The sequence below is a fragment of the Rattus norvegicus genome, chromosome 14, assembly GCF_021556685.1.
Source record: "Rattus norvegicus strain SHRSP/BbbUtx chromosome 14, alternate assembly SHRSP_T2T, whole genome shotgun sequence".
Taxonomy (NCBI): Eukaryota; Metazoa; Chordata; class Mammalia; order Rodentia; family Muridae; genus Rattus; species Rattus norvegicus.
In genome coordinates, this window is record NC_141547.1 from 82,399,144 (window position 1) to 82,418,692 (window position 19,549).

General features: G+C 46.0%; 1 protein-coding gene across 2 annotated transcripts in view; it reads left to right on the top strand.

Annotated features, from left to right (window-relative positions):
- Positions 1–19,549, top strand: part of Pisd (phosphatidylserine decarboxylase) — a 49,040-nt gene that overhangs the window by 11,994 nt on the left and 17,497 nt on the right. For both annotated transcript variants that reach the window (XM_087584331.1, NM_001377107.2), the window contains exons 2-3: positions 1,447–1,526; positions 10,507–10,682. In XM_087584331.1, coding sequence (XP_087440457.1) covers positions 10,591–10,682 — 92 coding nt within the window. In that variant the 5' untranslated portion in view covers positions 1,447–1,526; positions 10,507–10,590. The remainder of the gene's footprint in view (positions 1–1,446; positions 1,527–10,506; positions 10,683–19,549) is intronic.

A 19,549-nucleotide genomic window follows, 5' to 3' on the forward strand; every position in this document is an offset into this window, starting at 1 on the left:
CAAATCTCTGTGCAACTTCCTTCATGGTACAGAAACACACGAGGCTTGGAGACTTTGTTTTCCTGTTAATTATGATCTCACAATTAATGACGAAGAAACTTTTATTGTATAGTAGTTTCAAACTTAGAAAAGTTATTAAAAAATGATGATGCTGGGTGATGACACTTTTAATGCCAGCACTCAGGAGGCAGAGGCAGGCAGATCTGCTGAGTTTAAGGCCAGCCTGATCGACAGTGCAAGTGCCAAGACAGCCAGGGAGGGATACACAGAGAAACCCTGTCTTGAATAAAACCAAAACTAGGAAACCTTATCAGAAACTCAGATTCTGCAAGTTCCATGTGTGTATTCTCTTTTCCTATGTAGAGCCCTTTGTCTGCAGGATAGAGCCTGGAAGCCTAATGTTAACTATCTCAGCTTCTCTTATGCGGACGTTGCTTTCACTAACTGTGGTGCAGTGGTTACAGCCGTGAAGCTCGCACTGACAGCAATACCCTAGAATCTCCAAACTGGATCAGTGTTCCATGCTGGGCTTGGTGACCCACCCTGTGATCCCCGAGGGCAGGAAATGGAGGCAGGACAAGAAGTTGAGAGTGGCTTGAGTTATATAGTAAACTCAAGGTCAAAACCTTGGCTGCAGGATGAGTTGCCAGTAGGACTGGAGGGATGGCTCAGTAGTTAAGAGTGTATCCATGCTGTTCTAGGAGACAACCCAAGTTCAGTTCTCAGCACCCCTCTTTGTTGGGCCACTGACAACTAACTGTCACCACCACTCCAGGGGATCTGACAGGTTCCTCTGGCCTCTACAGGCACATGCACACACCCATGTCGAGACATGTACACAGAGTTAAAAATAATTTAAAAACATTTTCCAACATAACATTTTTAATTACTTTGGGAATATTATACCGATCATACTTGTTTCCCATTCCCCCTGGGCCCATCCTCTCACCTGTGAACTTTCCAAGCTCCCCACTCACCCCCCACACAACAGCCAAGACTAGTTTGCATTGCCATATACTCAGTGGAGCGTGGTCACATTCCTAGTGGCCAGCCCCAGAAAGAACACCAAGACCTCCCCAACCCACACCAAAGCCTCAACCGTGAAGAGCTGCACTTTAGCATTTTATTGCACTTAAAAACATCTTTTTTTAAAAGTTGCCAACTAAATTCCATTTAAACTAACTTACCTACTTTTGTAATGTGTCTTAGAGACTTTTCATTTGTGAGTCTTCACCGGGAAGTACAGACTTTTTATTGGATCAGGCCCAGTGCATTATTTCTACAGCAGACGGACAGTTTGCCGTTCTCAGAGTCACGCACGCTCAGGACAAATATCAGAAAGCCAACATTTTCTTCAAGGGAAAATGAGTTGGTCAAATAGGCCAATTTTGTTTCTGAATAGAATCAAAGTTTGAAATTCTAATAATCCATTCTTCTTGGTTGTAGCCCCTGTCACTGTGACTATACTGCCACACGCCATTTTCTGGGGGCCTTACAGAAGCTGCCTCTTCAAGCCTGTAACACAGGTAAGGAACAGTCGACGGTCTTGCTGGTCCTCTGTTGGTTCCCTCAACAGGAAGTTGGAAAAACATAGTTACTAGAATTAAAAAGCACATGTGTGTGGTCATATAGCCTGGTGTGTAGCTGTCACTGGAGCCTCGGCAGCCATGCCATTGTCTGCGTGATACTCTGTGAGTGACTGCCATTCACTGTTGAATATTTGTTTCTAGCTCTTTCTGCCACAGTCTTAGCCAGACCTTGACCATTTCCAGGCAACTGTGTAGTTTTAGAATTCCTGGGTCAGAAACCCTGTGTGAGCTGGGCCTGGTGGTGCATGCCTGTTATAATGCTGGCCCTCCGTAGGCTGGAGACAGGGAGATGATAGGTTTGAAGGCAGCGTGAGCTATAGAGTGAGGCTCTGCAAACACTTGGTATGTTTTAGTATTTAGGACAAATCGCCCTCCAGAGAGACTGTTCAGTAGAGAGTGTGAGTAGGAAGTGCTTTGGAGTGGCACCTCCCTCCTCACACTGTGGAGGGAGAACCAGTGGTCAGGGAGGGTGTGTTGTCTTTATTACCCACATGCATGATTTGTATGTCATACTGAATGCTATTTCTGATGCCCCATTACTGTCCCTGAGAATAAAATGAGGTGGTTGATGGGAACAATAGAAAGTCTACTACAAGCATGGCCACTAACGGGAACACTCGTGGCCATTACTAATTAGTAACTTGGTGCTGAAACCGGCAGGGAGAGCCTGAGCAGTGCTGAAGTCTTCATTTTGTTCTGCAGAGACACAGCCTCTGTACTCATAAAGCCACAATCCACGAGGGCAGTGACCAGCTCTGCCTACCAACATACTTTGGAAAGTTAAGAGGGACATTGAAGAGGTCCCCAGTGGTAAAGAGCATGTGCTGGTCTTGAAGAGGACCTGGGTTCTGTTCTCAGTGTCCACATTGGGCAGCTTATAGTTGACACAGTCTGCGGTGTTGCTGATGTTGGCTTTCTCTGCCACTTAAAGAATGAAGGAAGAATTTTGAAAAAAACAGGTAGCAGCAGAGAATGCTCAGGTGCCACAGGCAGAATCAACAGTTGGAGAAAGGGATTCTCTGGGGTAAGGAGACACATGGGTGCAGCCTCCTGTGTGCAGCAGAGCCGTGGAGGAAAAGACGCCAACTACTCAAGGGCTGGGCTTTTAAGGCTCTGACAGAATCGCTGCTCTTAACTGCTTCAAAGGACAAAGGGTTGACAGCGGAGGAGCAGCAGTAACAGTGCCTCAGGGGAGGCTCATCTAAGGGGACCCTGGTAAAACAACAGCGGCAAAGCTAGAGAGCACCAGACAGCCCTTAGGTGGTGGCATGTATGCTCGCAGTTGTATGAGTGAGGTAGCATTCATAACGTAAAAAGTGACACTTTAGAAGTACCACAATTCCTACTGAGCATAGGTAGAAAAATAGCTGGGGCAATTTTGCCCTTTGGAGCAGAGCAAGCAAGAACACCATCCAGAGACTTAGCAGCAGGCTTTGTCATAGGTGTCAACGTCATTGATGATTTTTCCTGACACCATCATCCTGTTGCCAGTGTACTGTAAGATGTACACTGTGGGGGATGCCATTTGTCTGGTTTAAGAGCCTAAGGAACCTTTCTTTAGCCATTGGTTTCTTCTACTACAACCTTATAGGGAACATTACCAGATAAGGTCCATGGAAAATTCCTCAACATCATAGTTAACGTAAGTTTGTTTAATAAGGTGAGGTATAATTGTGTAGCTGAGGACTTTGAATCAGAATCTTTTTTCCAGAAACCTACAGAAGGCTTATTTATGGCAGTGCCTTACCAGCACTGCCTCTGCCCATATGCTAGCTGTAATGTCCTGTGGAGATGGGTAACATGGGCCAAACCCAAGTGAAGTCTAGGTTCCATTTGTTGAAGTCACAACCAGACTTCAGCATCTAATTGACATTTTAAAAGAGAAATACCTTTTTGAAGGGTTCTCCAGTAATGTTCCAGGGACATGGTTTTGATTTTTTTTTCCCCTTTGGTTTTTGTTTTTTGAGTCATGGTCTCTCTGTGTAGCCATAACTGGAACTCGATCTGTAGACCAGGCTGGTCTCAAACCTGAAGGATCCACCTGTCTCTCCGTCCTGAGCGCTGGCATTAAAGGTGTGCGCCACCATGCCCTGCCCATTGATATCTTGATTAATTTTCCACACCTGTGAGTTTGGCAACGGGGTGTCTGGCAGGGAACGTGATTGGTTATGATACAGGATCATATCACAGCTGTGAAAAGTACCCTTCTAGAAACAGATAAGGCCATCAGGAAGCAAATCACTAATGAGACATTAATGTGCAAATAACATCTCCTGGTTGAGCATAGCATTTGAGGACTGTTAAAGAAACATGATCATTTTAAACCTGGCTATACTTTCCTGCTATGTGTTGAAGACTGTGTGGATGGCAAAATTAATTTTTATGTTTTTCTTTCTTTCTTTTTTTCTTTTTGTCACGGCCAGTTGAGATCTGGTCCTCAATGTTACTTGGTCTTGGGAGGATCCTCTGGCTCCTCTGGTCTCTCTTTTGACAGTCAGTACTTCTGTGAGGCTAAGTCAGGCCTGGCATGACCATTGCTTCATTTGGGAGTGTACAGTCCACTCTTCCCTGAGCAGTGGACAAGTTACCTTCCACAGTTATATAGTACACGGCATTTGGAGAGATGCCCCACAGTTCCCTGGGACTTAGTTGACCTCAGATGCATCAGTTATGTATGTTTTAGTGTTTAGGTAAAGCCTGAGTGGAAATTAAGCACTGTAAAATAAACCTTGATTAGACACATATAAGTCTACTCTAGCTAGCATCTGTGGGTTCATCCTGTAATAGTAGCAAGGTCTAGATGATCTTGAAAGTAAAAGAAAATTGGGACATAGAAAACTGTAGGGGAATTTTTCTCTTGTTTGCAGAGCAGCTCTAGTTGAAGGATGACATCATAACTAAGAGCTGCCTCAGAGAGCCTCTTCTGATTGTCCATAGAAGGTACTCAGACCAGGCACTGGTCGAGAAAGAGACTAAAGCTTTCTCCTACGTACCCAAGGGTCTTAAACTTGCTACAGTCACCCAGGAGGCAAGCCAGTGGGGAATTGGAAGTAATCTCAGAAGATGCCATTCCCATCTTTAAAGTGAAAATAAGAGTGAGAGAGGTGGATGGATGGAGGTCCACCTAATCCTCTTGAGTCTCTCAGCCCAGCATCCAGAAAGGGCAATGCATAGCCAATCCCAGGATGGTCAGTGTGGCCTAAACACCCCAGGCTTGTTCTCAGCATGGCTGGTTGTATCTACCCAGGCCTGTAGTTCTAGGTCTGCCACTGTTCAGGTGCACCCTGGCTGGGATTGTTGGATGTTTTTAGTTTCCTTCCAACCCCGTCCACAGGACAGACACTAGATCCCTACAGACCTCACCTGAAGGATAGATGGAGGTGCATGATAGTTCCCACACACACCCTTATCTGGGCACATCACGGTTAAGATGACATGCATTCTGAGAGACAGACCTTTTTGTTTTTTGTTTCCTTTCTGGGGATCTAAATAATGGCCATTTTTTGTGCTGTAAGATTAAGTGACCTCTAGTACCTGCAGGAGTAGGATCCTAGTGAATCTGGAATATTAACTGAAACAATTTAAAAGGGGAATCAATGTGTCTTAGGGTCTACCTGATTTTGTGTCCATTTTCTTCTTTTGAGCTATAAAAATTTATTACTGCTATTATTATTAGTGTTCCAAATAGGAAGCAAGCATGATAAACACGTGATTTTTTTTTTTTAAAGAATACTGACTAAACATAAGCACAGTACAATACCACACAAGACCACACCGTGGGTAGGAAAAAAGTTTGTTGGGGAACATACTGTCTCCCAGGCTGTCCTACCAGCAGCCCAGCCTGGGAGAGCAAGAGCCTTCACAAGGTTCTCAAAGGCCTAAGGGCACATCTCTCCCTCTTGGGAGATTTATTTCCTTGTCTTGAATAGAATAGGTTGCCTGAGGTGAGCCTACCAGGCGGGGGTCTGTTCCTGATGCAATCAGACCAGTTTATGGGTAGAAGATAATCCTTTGGAGGTGGATGGCTGCTTAGGGAGGAATGAAGAAACTGCGGTTATCTGATGAACGGAGTTCCCACATCACTCAGTTTCTGAGAAATGTTAGGGCTAGGTTTCTGTTTCCTCATGGCCATCTACCCCAATAAGCTCGAGTAGCCATTGTAGGGTATCTGCAGCTGTGCCCATGCTTTAGGAGCCTGATTCGTGAGACAGAGAGACAGAGACAGAGACAGACAGACAGACAGACAGAGATGGGATGCTGGGTAATAACCAGAGGGCTGAGTAGGAACAGGAAACTCTATACCACGTGCTTACATTAGCCAAGACGGCAGTGATGTCTCATGGCATACATAGCCTTCTTTATAACATTAGCAATGGTGGCTGCCCACCACGTGGAACGTTAGCCCAGCTCCCTCTCCCTTCAGGGTGAGCCCCTCTCCCTTCAGGCACCAGACCCTGGGGATCCACACTTCTCACAGACGAAATGTGGACCTTTATGCCCTTTTCTATAAACAGAGACTTTGGTTGGTTAGCATGGCTGTAGAAAGAAGCAGAACCTCAGCAAAATAAAGAAAGAGGGAAGGAGTTCTGTCGTCTACGTTCAGGGAGCAGAGGAGCTCTGGTCAGTGTGGGGTCTCTTACAGCTTTTGTTTTTTCCTAAAGAAAGGGAAAGAAGAAGTTTAGATATCATCCAGTTTGTTAAATCAGTGTTGGCCTATCTCAGTCTCAAAGGTGGCAGAGGAGACAAGATAGGAGATTCAGCTGCTTTGAAAAATCCAAAGGTTTGTCTGTCTCCACATAGTAACTGTTTCCCTAAAAATATCCTTCCTTCAGGCCCCAGAGGCAGTGATCAGGGCCAGGCAACATTGCTCTGGAGCCAGACTAGGTTACTAGTTTAATTGGCTTCCTAGAGGACATACTCTCTTCCTTATAAGAAAGAAAATAAAATTACCAGTCCTGTTCCAGGACAGGGGAAGGGTTGCTAGCTGCTTAGTGGACACACCTTCTTATCCTCGAAGGGTTTAGCCTGATTTCCGATCAGTCAGTCTTCCTCAGAAGAAGTCCTGGATGACCCCCCAAAGTCTGGAGAAATCTCGAACACTGCAGACAGAATCAGCAGTTGGATGGAGTTCATTGTGGGGTGGGCAGGTGAGACGCACGCATGCAGCAGACACACAGAGAACAACGTTCTGCAAAGCACAGATTGAACTTGGAAAGCCAAAAAATCTAGTCTCTCTTCAAGGGATCAGTTATTACAAGTCTCTAAAGAGTTTGCCTCCCCTCATTTAAGGTTGGTCCATTTGAAGAAAGATGGTTGGCCCAGAACTATTCTGTGTCTAGATCTGACCTTGACTTGTTGAACCAGTCCATCAGCAGAGGACCTGTTGTAGGGAGACAAAATGCCTATAAGGCCTTTGATTTCAGCAGTCAGGCTTTTGTCTCAAGTCGGAGGCTGGCCATCTTGGAAGGATGCCACCATTATTACCAAGCCCTGACCCCTCTCCCTGTCTGTCTACCCAGGAATCTAACTCCTGCACCAGGGGATCTGACTTCATCTGCACTTGACTGTCACCTGCACTAACAAGACCACAAACATACGTATAATTACAAAATAAAAAAAGAAGAGAAAGAAAAGTCAAGAGAAAAACCTATAAATGAAGCTGGGTGTGGTGGTTGCTAGTCCAGCACTTGGGATACTGAAGTAGGAACACTGCTTTGAGCTTGAGCCCAGCCTGGGATAAAGAGTAAGACCTGCCTTGAAAAAAAAAAAAGGTAGCAGGAATCATTGAGCGCTGTGCCCGTGGGTGTTGGCTGCAGGCTGGTCGTCATCACCGGTCAGTTCAGAAAGAGCAGAGTGAAGGGTAGATCTTTCTCCTCTTACGGAGCCCACCAAGGATGACCACTCAGGCAGTTTATAGCCAGTTGACGGTCTCTATTCCAGCTGGCTGGGACTACACTCAGGTATTTGGGACCCAAGTGTAGCTCCAAGTGTTTAGGGTGAGGGGAATTAAAGGCAAAACAAAAACAAAACAAAAGTCCTAGTATCTCATGCAGCAGCTGCAGGGGGATTGGGGCAAGAAAGCAGTTTATCAGATGGTAAAGTAAGTGGTCAGCCAGAGTGGGTGCTGCACGAGCAGGCCGTCTAACAGTGGGTGCTGCACGAGCAGGCTGCCGTCTAACAGAAGCTAAGGTAAGCAGCTGGGGACATCTCGGCCTCAGGCTCCTAGAATAGAGTCAGGCGCTTTCCGTGGGATTCTCTGTCAAGGCAGTTAAACCCAAAATGGCCTCAGCAAGAATCCAAGATGGATGCAGTGTCTTGCATTGTCACACTCTGACAAGTCTTTCTTGATCAGAGCTCTGTCTTTTTGGCTTTTAAGTTAGTATTGTTAGGCTTCTGGGACAGCTTAAATAGATAGGAAGCAGGGGCTGGAGAGATGGCTCAGTGGTTAAGGGCCAACGCTCTCCTGGAGGACAATTCCCTACACCCACAACAGCTCACAACTGTCTGTAACTCCAATATCTGACATCCATGCCCGCAAAATACCAGTGCACATAGACTAAACATAAATAAACCGAGGGGGTGGGGGAGAAGAGGCAGAAAGAGACAGAGTCTGACCTTTCAGGACTGTTTCTTGAAAAACACAGTGGAGGGTAGCATCACTCCTGTGTGGGTAGTTGAGGAGACTGCCAGAGAAAAAGATGGTTGTGACCCTTTATAGGGATGGAAATCATTGCAATCCAAGGCAAGACAGGCTGCTCCAACAGATAACCTGTCAAGTAGTAGGATCATTAGGAGTGATTAGGCAATGGGCAAGATTTATGACATCCACATTTACTTATTTTAAAAACAGAGCCAGCATGTCTATGAGCTGGCTTGGTGGATAAAGGCTCTTGCCACCGAATCAGATAAACTGTTTGATCCTCAGGATCCCCTCGGTGCCGTACAGCACAGTTGTGCCTGTGCACACATGCACAGATCAAATAATAAAGTTTTAAGTGGGGTGAATGTGACCATAGCTGTGGGTGATTGTAGCTCCATGGTGCAGCTCTTGTCAAGCATGAACAAGACCCTAGGTTCAGTCCCAGTACCTCAGGGGGATAAACAATGACAAAAGAATGCACTGATTGTGGTGGTCCAGCCCTTGAAAGCCAGAGGCAGGCATCTGGCCAGTCTTACACAATCACAATCACACAAACACAATCAGTTTGAGCCCGGCCTGGGATCCATGAGACCCTGTCTCAAAACAAAACCAAATAACTAAAACCAACCACTGAAATGAGGGACTCTGGGCCTCCCCCAATGAGGTCGTGGCACAGATCTACTGTCGAGTTCTTGACTCTGTTCTTGAGGGTTCCTGGTGCGCTTTGCTTCCTTCAGTGTACAGTGTAAGGCGCACTGCACGGTGGGTACAGTGTAAGGCGCACTGCATGGTGGGTACAGTGTAAGGCACTGCACGGTGGGTACAGTGTAAGGCGCACTGCACGGTGGGTACAGTGTAAGGCGCACTGCACGGTGGGTACAGTGTAAGGCGCACTGCATGGTGGGTACAGTGTAAGGCGCACTGCACGGTGGGTACAGTGTAAGGCACTGCACAGTGGGTTTGCCTTGTCTTTTGAGATAGAGTCTTGCTGTGGAGCCCGGGCTGGCCTTGAACACTGTCCCCCTCCCTCCATTCTCCTGAGTGCTGGGATTCTAGGAGTGTACCACCAGGTCAGCCAATAGGATAGAGTGCTGATGTATTTATCTAGAGATACAGTGAAGTGATCCATCAAATTACTGAAGTTATCATCTCATGTAACTCCTTTTCTCATTGTTATTGATAAGAGTACTCCCATCTCTGTTTGGTAAGTTATTAATATATAATATTGTTAACAATAATCCTCATAGTGTTCATTAGGCCTTCTGAATTACTGTCCTTCAGAACTACAACTGTGTGTCCTTTAAGCTTTTTGCCCAACTCTTACTCTAACCACCTTTAAAAACAGTTATTTTGCAGTGCTCGAGATCAAACCCTTGCACATGCTAAGCACATGCTCTGTCACTGGGCTATTATAGATTCTAGATTCCATCCGAGAGGCCTCTGTCTATCTGACTGGTATTGCTCCTTGTCAGGAGCTTCTACGCTTGTGCGTTTTAGAATGTCAGTGCCTAGCCTGACTTGTAAAGGCCAGAATTGTGAACCCCTCATGGAACTTCCGAGAGAAGAGCCAGGGTGAGAACTGGCGTCTATGTAGCATGTCGGTACACAGCTGAGCCTACCTTGATTAGTTTCCAAACCTCTTTGAGACTTTCTTATCTCTCTCACCTTCTCTCCTTCATTTATTTTGATTCTGGTTTGTTTTTGTTTTCGATGTTGTGAGACAGGGTCTAACTATGTACCTCTGCTTGGCGTAGCCCTCACTCTGTAGATTAGACGGACCTTGAATTCAGAGATTTATCTACCTCTTCCTCCCAAGTGGAGGAAAGTGAGATTAAGAGTGGGGGCTACCACAACTGACCTTCCTTTATTATTATTTTTTTTTATGGTGCCAGGGAAGGATCATAGGGCTTGTATATCCTAGGTGAGTTCTCCATTACCAAGCTAGATCAGTAGGCCGGTTTTGACCTGTTATTTTGAGACAGGGTCTCCCTGAGTCACCCGGGCTAGCCTCAGGAGTAGTTGGGATCCTAGGCCTGCATATGAAGCCCCATGTAGTTGTTTTCATTTTCAGTCCATGACTGGTTCCCCAGCCAAGATGCCTGTCCTCTACTGAGTGGCATGACTGGGAGAAGGGTCTTAGGAGCTGCCCTTCAGTGCTCTCCAGTCCAGTCACCTTCACTGAGGACTTCTTTCTGACTCTGGCGGTCCTGCGATTGCATGACTCACGTTTACTTCCGTCTCCCACACTCAGAATCTCCTTGTTTTCTTCTGTTACAGGGGTCCGAAAAGTCCATACCGCTCCTCTGCGAACCCTGTTCCTGCTCCGCCCCGTGCCCATCCTGTTGGCAGCAGGGGGCGGGTATGCTGGGTACCGGCAGTACGAGAAGTACAGGGAGCGGCAGCTCGAGAAGCTGGGGTTGGAGATCCCGCCCAAGCTTGCTAGTCACTGGGAGGTAGGCCTGACCGATGTGACTTTCTAATGAACAAATCTGTTTGAACAAATCACATTTGCTTTCTTGGGTCTCGTGTCTCTGGTGGATTTTGGACAGATACAGGAATCACAGCTTTGATATGCTATGAAGCTTGTCTTCTGTTCAAAGACCTGCCCCTGGTGCCCCCATGCACTCTGATCAGAAAGTGCCATCAGTCATCTTGGCTCTTGTTCTGGAGCTAAGAGGGGTGACATGCTGGCTTTTGTGATAAGGATTCTTTCTCACCAGGAACCAGACTGTTATAATCCAATTGCTTGATTAGCTCCATAGTCACATGGGAGGGAAGGGGCAGCCACAGTGTTGCTGAGCACTTGCATAATGGAGCACCTCTTCCACCTCTGCTTCCTACGGAGTGCTGGGGCTTGCTGCCTTTGACCTAGGTCCAGGTTCAGTGAGATACAGTTTCAAGGAAACAGGGTAGAGAGTGGTAGAGGCAGATGCCTGACACTAGCCTCTGTTTCAATACCAGCACATACATGGCACACATTGCACTCATACATATTTACAAAAGGCCCCACAAGATTGTCTTTTCTTGGTCCATAATTTAACCGAAAGATTCATCAAATGACCTGTGATTGGTCCCAGTACTGGGCAGAAGAAGGTGAGGCCTGAAGCTTTCTGGTGTTTGTCTATCTCAGCTGAGTCCAGTGTGAGACAGTGGCAGGACCTCAGCTGGCTGATGTCACACAGACCAACTGTATGAACTTGGAAGTGTCACTCTCCCTGGACCTCGAATCTTTAATTGTGAAGTGACAAGTTGGGTGGGAAAACAGCCGATGCCCCTCCATGTTCCCATGTCTCCTGTGGCTGATTTCGTTGCCACTGCTGTGTGATGAGCCTCCTTCCAGGATAGTTTCTGTAGTATTGTGGGTTTTGACCAAGTTCCTCCAGTAGAATCCAATGTTTCCTCTCTCCTCCTGTTCCTGCTTTCTTATCCCTTCTTCCTTGTCTCCTTTCCTCTTCCCTTTCCTTCCTCTCCTCTCTCTGCTCCACTTCTCTGTGGCACTGAGGATTGGACCCGGGGTGTCATGCACGCTGCGTGCATGTTTTATCACCGAGCTATAGTATACTCCCTTTTCATTTTACTTTGAGTCAGAGTCTCACTAAGTTGCTTAGGTTGGTCTTTCCACATGATATTAAAGGGCGTGCACCATGATTTTTACATGATGGTTGTAAAAAGATAGGGTTGGGGACCTTGCAGGGTCCCAAACCTAGCCTGCAAGACTCTAATGGAATGGCCTGAGCAATGTGAGTTCTCAGACATCTGTAGGTAAAGGACTGTGGGAGTCCTAGGTAACCATCCTTTATGTGGGTAACATGGCTACAGAACTCCTGGGTTTTCAGGTAAGGTACCAGCATTTCATTTCATAGAAAGTCGTGTGCACTGGGTGCACTAGACTATTTTGTGGTGGCAGCAGGGTGACAAGAGACTTGAATTGGCAGCACCCCTCATCTCCAGTTACTGTCTAAACTCATTGCAAATGAAAGAGATGTTTCCAGTTGTGACCATTCATTCTTGTGGAACTTTGAAGATGATGAATTCAGGGAGCTGGGGAGGTGGGTAACAGTGTTCACTGTACAAGGATGAAGACCCATGTGAAAAGCCATGTGTGGCAGCATGTCCCTGTCACCTCAGCATTTGGTGACAGGGATGGGTATGTCCCAAGAACACAAGGAGGATTTGAATGTGGGTGCCTGGCTCAAGAAGTTTCAGAAAAAAAGATTTTAGAATGTTGTGTAAAGATCGTCTTAAGATTTTGGTGAAGAATGTGGCTGTTTTTGCCCTTGTCCAGAGGCTGCCTGAGCTAAGGGGAGAGATTTAGATTAACTGCACTGACAAATTGAATCTCAAAAGAGCCCAGCAGAGACTTTGTCCTGTGGGTCTCACCGTTATGAAGAGCAGTTTTTGATGAAGTGGAGCAAGCTTAGGAAGGAAAAATATATAATGTATGGTTCAAATATTAAAGGTAAACCGGGAAGTGGGATGGAGCTAAATCCTATGTTCAAGGATATTAAATGGAATTAATGGAGCGATGACCCGGGGACAAGATTTCACCTACTTAAGCTCCCATCCAGAGAAGAGAAATTAAAGAGATGCTTAGGTCCAGATGTGATGGTTCACAGCTTTAATCCCAGCACTCAGGAGACAGGCATTCAGTTCAACAGCCAACTTTAGGCGGTGAAGAAAACCATCAAAAACAAAAAGCTGGTGAAGATATCATTGAACAGGGGAGACGTGTTCCAGCCCCAGCAGCAATAGAACTTGGTAACTTCAGCCATGTGGTTCTAGCTTCAGAGTCAAGAATAGAAAAAAGGGGTATGGAATCTCCCTTCTTGACTAAGGAGAGTGACAGGAGGTGGCAAGGGTGTCCCTGCATGGAGGCTCAGGGAGGCCATTGTGTGAAGCTGTGTAAGTGAAGCCTGGATTGCCTCGGAGACCCCAGGAGGTTCAGGATGCCAGAGCTGTGGGATTTCTGCCAAGGAAAGGTATAACCGGGAGTGGAACCAGCCCAGGAGAAAGAAGTGTGTTGCCGTCAACAAGGCTGAAAGGAGTTGGGCTCTGAAGAGCATTTTGACATGACACATGGAGGTGCAGACTTTGGAGTTTGCCCAGCTGGTTTTTTCTCTTGCGTTGGTCCAGGATTCCCTCACTGCGCTCCCTTCCTGATGCACATGGAATGGTGGAAGCCTGTGATCTGCTTTTTGATTTTGATTTTATAGGGAGTTACAGTTAAGAGATTACATGAGTCTCAGAAGAGACTTTGAACTCTGGACTTTTAAACAGTGTTGAGAATGTGATAGACTATGGGGACTTTGGAAGTTGAGCTGAATGCATTTTGTATTATGTTATGGCTACAAGCCTATGGGAGCTAAAGAGTGGAATGTGGTGGTTTGAAAGGCATGGCTCCCATAAACTGGCACCTGAAGATTCCAGTGATCCTGGGCTCTGCTGTTACAGCCATTTCTTCAACATCAGCTCACCAGAACCACAGAATCTAAAATCAAAATATTAAATGTTCCTGAGAGAGCCTTTGGTTCATTCTAATGTTAATGGGGTTTGAGACCGCTGGGGAAAGACTACAGACTCAATGTAGATTTAACTAGCCACGTAACTGTTAGCAAGACCCCAGTCTCTAACGCCAATCAGAGATGAGCTGCACTGAAGCGGGTGCAAGGAAGGCTTTTTAAGGCCAACACCACAATTACTTCACTGATGCAGAATTTGCAGCTCCGTGAGCATCTGTCTCAGTCCCCATGCCCACAGTGACACATGCGTGTACAGAAGCCAGAACAAGTGGTAAATCACTTCACAGTAGTAACACAATTCTGGAGCAGAGGTAAGGGGTTTCAGGAATTTAGGAGGTAGATAGTGGGTACAAAATGGAGTTTCCTTAGCCTTCACACTAAAACGTCTGCATAGTTTTCAGCATTATCCTCTAATTGTCCAGGTTCTCACAGCAGCTCACCAAAATTTTGAACAAATATTCAGTGGCTTTTCTAGCTTAGGGTTCCAACATCCCTCCAACAGTTGTCCCCAAAACCCGTGGTCAGGATTGCCACATTAGTGCCCCACAAACTGGTGCCCATTTTATCTTAGGATTTCTCTTGTTGTGATGAACCAGCTTAACCAAAAGCAAATTGAGGAAAGCTTTCTTTTGCTTACACTTCCCCATCCCTATGCAAACAAAAAGCAAAAACTCAGGGCAGGGCCTGGAGGTAGGAGCCGATGCAAAGGCCAGCTGTGCCTGGCTCAAACTTTATTCTTGGTGAAGAGTGGGCCCACAGGGACAGGAGTGCACTGGTTTTATTCTGGCTCAGCTGGTTACTGTCCTTTCCCCTGTTGACTGGAGTTCGCCCTCACAGTCCTGTTCACTTGGCTAGTCTGAAAAGCATCGGCTCGCAGGAAGTGAAGGGGAAAGGGAAGGGACCACTGCTCAGGCCAGCGGGTCCCTAGAAGAGAGCAATGGGCCTTTAAGTAAACAACAGTTTTACTTGATGGAGAGGCTTGAAACATTTGCACTAAACTCTTACAAGGTGGGAGAGAAGGGAATTTTAATTCTTTGTCCTAAGCACAGGTTTTACAGTGTTTGATAGAGAAGACTCTTGTTTAACAGTCCTTAGCAACAAGAAGGACTTACCATCTGACTTGTTTAACATTCCTTAGCAACAAGAAGGACTTACCATCTAACTTGCTTTGTGCTTTTTTCTTTCCTCTCACTTCCTAGGTACTAATTTTAGCGTTTGTTTGGATGGGAGCAGTGTAAGGCTTATTTCTAGTCGGTAGTGTATCTCAGAGAGGTGACAAGCAGAGATGAGCTGTTAAATAGTTTCATGTTGATGTAGAGAGAGGGGGAATATTAGAGATGCCACACCATATATTCTTGTATATCATCAAATCTTTAAGAGAAATTATTTTTATTTAAATAAAGAAGAGGAGGAGGAAGAGATTATTTCTTGTGACCCAGACTGGTCTTGAACTTGCTGTTTAGCTGAGTCTGGCCTTGAACTCCTAATCCTCCTGACTTTACTCTATAAGTGCTGGGATTACAGGACTGCAACACCACGTCTGGTTTATGCAGTACTGGGGCTTTAACTCAGGGATACCACATTCATGCTAGACAGGCATTCTACCAACTGAGCTATACTCTCAGATCTAAAAGCTAGTTTAATTTTATACAGATGTAAAAATTGATGAAAAAGGAAACACAAAAATCTTACTAAGCGGGTGCAGGAGAGATGGCTCAGGGGTTAAGAGCACTGGACTGCTCATCCAGAGGTCCTGAGTTCAGTTCCCAGCAACCACATGGTGGCTCACAACCATCTGTAATGGGATCTGATGCCCTCTTCTGGTGTGTCTGAAGACAGCTACAGTGTACTCGTATCCATTAAATAAATAATTAAAAAATTCTTACTAAGGGTTTATTTATTTACTCTTGAGACAGGATCTTGCAATATATAACTCAGGATGGCCTCAAAAGTGGCGATCTTCCTGCCTTTACCTGAGTGCTGGAATTGTAAGGTGGTGTTAATAGGCAGTCAGATACAGCTTTTGAAAGCTTCGTGGTCTTGATGAATGTATATTCTCATGTAGCCATGATCACACACGCACATCGGCGTCCTTGCAGTCAGTGTCCTCCACACTTGAGGCAATCACTGATCATCAAGCACTAGATCTACTGTTCGACATCTTTATAGAAATGGAGCCATGCAGTATTCTGTGTTATATGTGGTTGTATTGAGGATAACATTTTAGAGAGTTGTATGGGGCCATGGTGACATGCACCCTTAATCCCAGCATGGGAGGCAGAGGTAGGCAGCTCTCAGATAGTACAAGTCTACACTGTAAACTCCAGGCTAACCAGGGCTATAGTGTTGAAACCCAGTCTACATGGGGAGAGAAAGAGGAGAGAAGGGAGGAGAGGGAGAGAAATTGTGTTAACGTCACATATGTTGGTAGTTCTTTTTTTTTCTGCCAGGTAGGACAGACATTCCCTCACTTGGGGTGGAGCTGTTTCCTAACAAACCATCGTGGATTGAAGTGGATTAAGTAAAAAGTACTCCACATATCAAGCCTACTGAGTATCACAGCTCAGCAGCTCAGTAGATTTTGGAATATTGGTGGTGCCTTTGTGATTTCCCGGTTGACTGAGTCGTGTAGTTCTGTGCCACCGAACAAAATCTCTAGTGTTGTAAAGATCACACCGCCAAGTCTGACTTGTACTGAGTGCTGCTCTCCTGAGAATGGGGAAGTTAGACCAGAGTGGGGAAGAGAGTGTGTGTGGGTACCACAGGGAGTTCTTAGTTGGAGAGAGAGTGTGCAGATACCACAAGGGCTTTCTTGGTGGGAGAGTGTGTGTGGGAAGATACTACAGGTTGTTCTTGATCCTTTTTTGGTGGACCACAGGCTGTTTGTAGCCTTCCCACTCTGTATATAGTACAGTCAATGTTAACACTACATATAAATGCTGGACATTTTCTTCCTGGTTCTTAGTCTTTAAATTTTTTTTTAAGATTTATTTACTTATTATGTAAACAGTATTCTGTGTGCACATATGCCTGCATACCAGAAGAGGCCACCAGATCTCAGTATATGGCTGTGAGCCACCATGTGGCTGCTGGGAATTGAACTTAGGACCTCTGGGAGAGCAATCAGTGCTCGTAACCGCTGAGCCATCTCTCCAACCGTCCTTTTAATTTTTTTAGATTTACTTATTGTATATGCATCAGGGTGGTGCTTGAGATTCTCTCTCTCTCTCTCTCTCTCTCTCTCTCTCTCTCTCTGCGTGTGTGTGTGTGTGTGTGTGTGTGTGTGTGTGTGTGTGTGTGTGTGTGTGTGTACATGTACGTTGCATGTATTCCTTGTGCCCTTGAAAACCAGAAGAGGGTGCCGGGGCCCAGGCCTGGAATTAAGATGTCTGTGAATTACAGAATTGGTGCTGGGACTTGGAGCCGTTATTCCAGCTCCTACATTTCTTTTATATTACCTAAAAATAGAATTACTTGGCCATTTACTAAGTATATATTTTTATAAGAAATTATCAAACTTTTAAAGATAGATATATCATCTTACATTCTCATTAGCAGTATATTGCAATTTCTATGATCTTTGATTTTTTAAAATACGTATTTAACTTAATGGGTGTGTTTTGCCTTGTATATATGTGTATATATGTGCCCCATGTGTATACCTGATGCTGAAGAAGTCAGAAGAGGGTGTCAGAATCCCTGGAACTAACGTTAAGGGTGATTGGGATGACCCAGGTCATCCATCTAGAAGAGCAGTGTGTGCCCTTAACCACAGACTTGAGTGGTTGACATACTTCTAGGAAAACTTAAAACAGGTAAAGGACACCAGGTGTCCTTGGCCACGGTGAGATTGTGCTGTTGTGTTACCTAAGGGTACTGCGTGAGCAGAGACTGAATAGGAGCAAGGGTGACTCGTTGGCACCTGAGTATGGGCTGGACCCGGCTTTTGAGGAACTGAGGAAGTCACTTGCCAGAGGCATGAAGTTGATCTCTCAGGGCTTTCCTCACCGAGCTGCCCAGCTACCTGGGATCTCGCTCTGCTGTACACGCTGTGCAGAGGAGTCAGGGACCTGTCGGGGCTCTCACAGTATCCCAGCTAGAACTGGCAGGCACCTGACTCGAGGTAGTCCTGAGGAGAGAAGTGAGAGCTCACACGGATGGTGTGATGTGGAGAGAGAAAGAAATGGAGGAGGATGGTGCCGTGTAGTGTGGGCAGGTGGGCAGGTTCAGTGCCCTTTTTGTTGTTTTGTTTTGCCTTTTGAGGCAGGGTCTCTCTGTGTAGTCCTGGGTGTCCTGGAACTCACTCTGTAGACCAGGATCCACCTGCCTCTGCTTCTGGAGGGCTGGGATTAAAAGTGAGGGACACCATGCCGGGCTTGGACTGGAGAGATCCCTCAGCATCAGTACTCTAAGATCAAAGTGTTAGTCCGTGGTCCTGCAGGCAGCATTGAGAGCCAGCCCGCAGGGGCTGGAGAGACCCTCAGCAGTGAAGAGCACTGGATGCTCTTCAGAGGACCCAGGATCAGTTCCCAGCTCCCATTTAGCGACTCTCAAACTCTGTAACTCCATTCCCAGAGGATCCAACATCTTTTCTGACCTCTACTTGTACCAGGCACACACATGGTGCACATATATACATGCAAAGACTCATACTCAGAAATTAATTTGTCTTTAAGATTTTATTTTATGTAGAAGAGTATACTGTAGATGTTGTCAGACACACCAGAAGAAGGCATCAGATCCCGTTACAGATGGTTGTGAGCCACCATGTGGTTGCTGGGAATTGAACTCAGGACCTCTGGGAGAGCAGCCAGTGTTCTTAACTGCTGAACCATCTCTCCAGCCCCAGAAATTAATTTTTAAAATATTCAACGAGTATCATGCTGTTTTCTTTAGTCCTGTGGTGTGGCTCATGCACAGCTTGAGTGGCACTTTCTGGCTTCAGTCTTGGCTCAAGTGGGTGTTATCTGTCAGTAAGCACTGGTGGCTTTCCAAAGGGAGTGCAGAGTTGAGGAGGAAGCCAGGGACTGTGGAGTGACATTGAGGAGATCTTCGGGAGTTCCCCTGCAGGAATTTGTAACTGCCTGCAATCATGGTCAAAGGACTGCCCTTTGGGCTGTGCAGGCCTGCCTTCTGGCCATCTGCCTGAGGAAGCGCTTAGAGTCCTTTGCTTATGAGTATCAGGGATAGAGGACCACCAGATGTACCTGCTGTCGCCTGTGTTCTGCATTGCATGGCGATTGTGATTCAAACATGCTACCCCATTGTCCCCACAAGTCATAAAGAATTAATTGTCCTCTTATGGCATATCGCTCATCCCCCCCCACACACACACACACACAGACACACTGTATTGGCAAATGTTTTTGTAGATCACACTTCCTATTTTGGAATACAAAATACCTAGTTGAAAATATGTTGCTGTCTGGAGCTACAGAGGTGGCTCAGTGGTTAAGAATACGGCTGTTCTTCCAGGGGACCTGGATTTGTTTCCCAGCATCCACCCAGCAGCTCGTAATTGTAACCCTAGTTCTAGAGAATCTAGGCATACGTGCAGGCCAAATATCCATGCACATCAAGTAAATAAATCTTAAAAGAAGATATGTTGCTTTCCAGCTTACTTAGAGATTGGTTCTTTCATTCTGGTCTTTGGACACCACCCACACACCACCCCCAGCCTGAACCCCCTCCCACAATTCACACACACTGCTTTTTCTGTAGGGAGATTGGAGAAGGACACAGCAGATCTCCGGGAAGGAAGGCATTTCCTTCAGTGGTCCATCTTGCATTCCTTGAGCAGC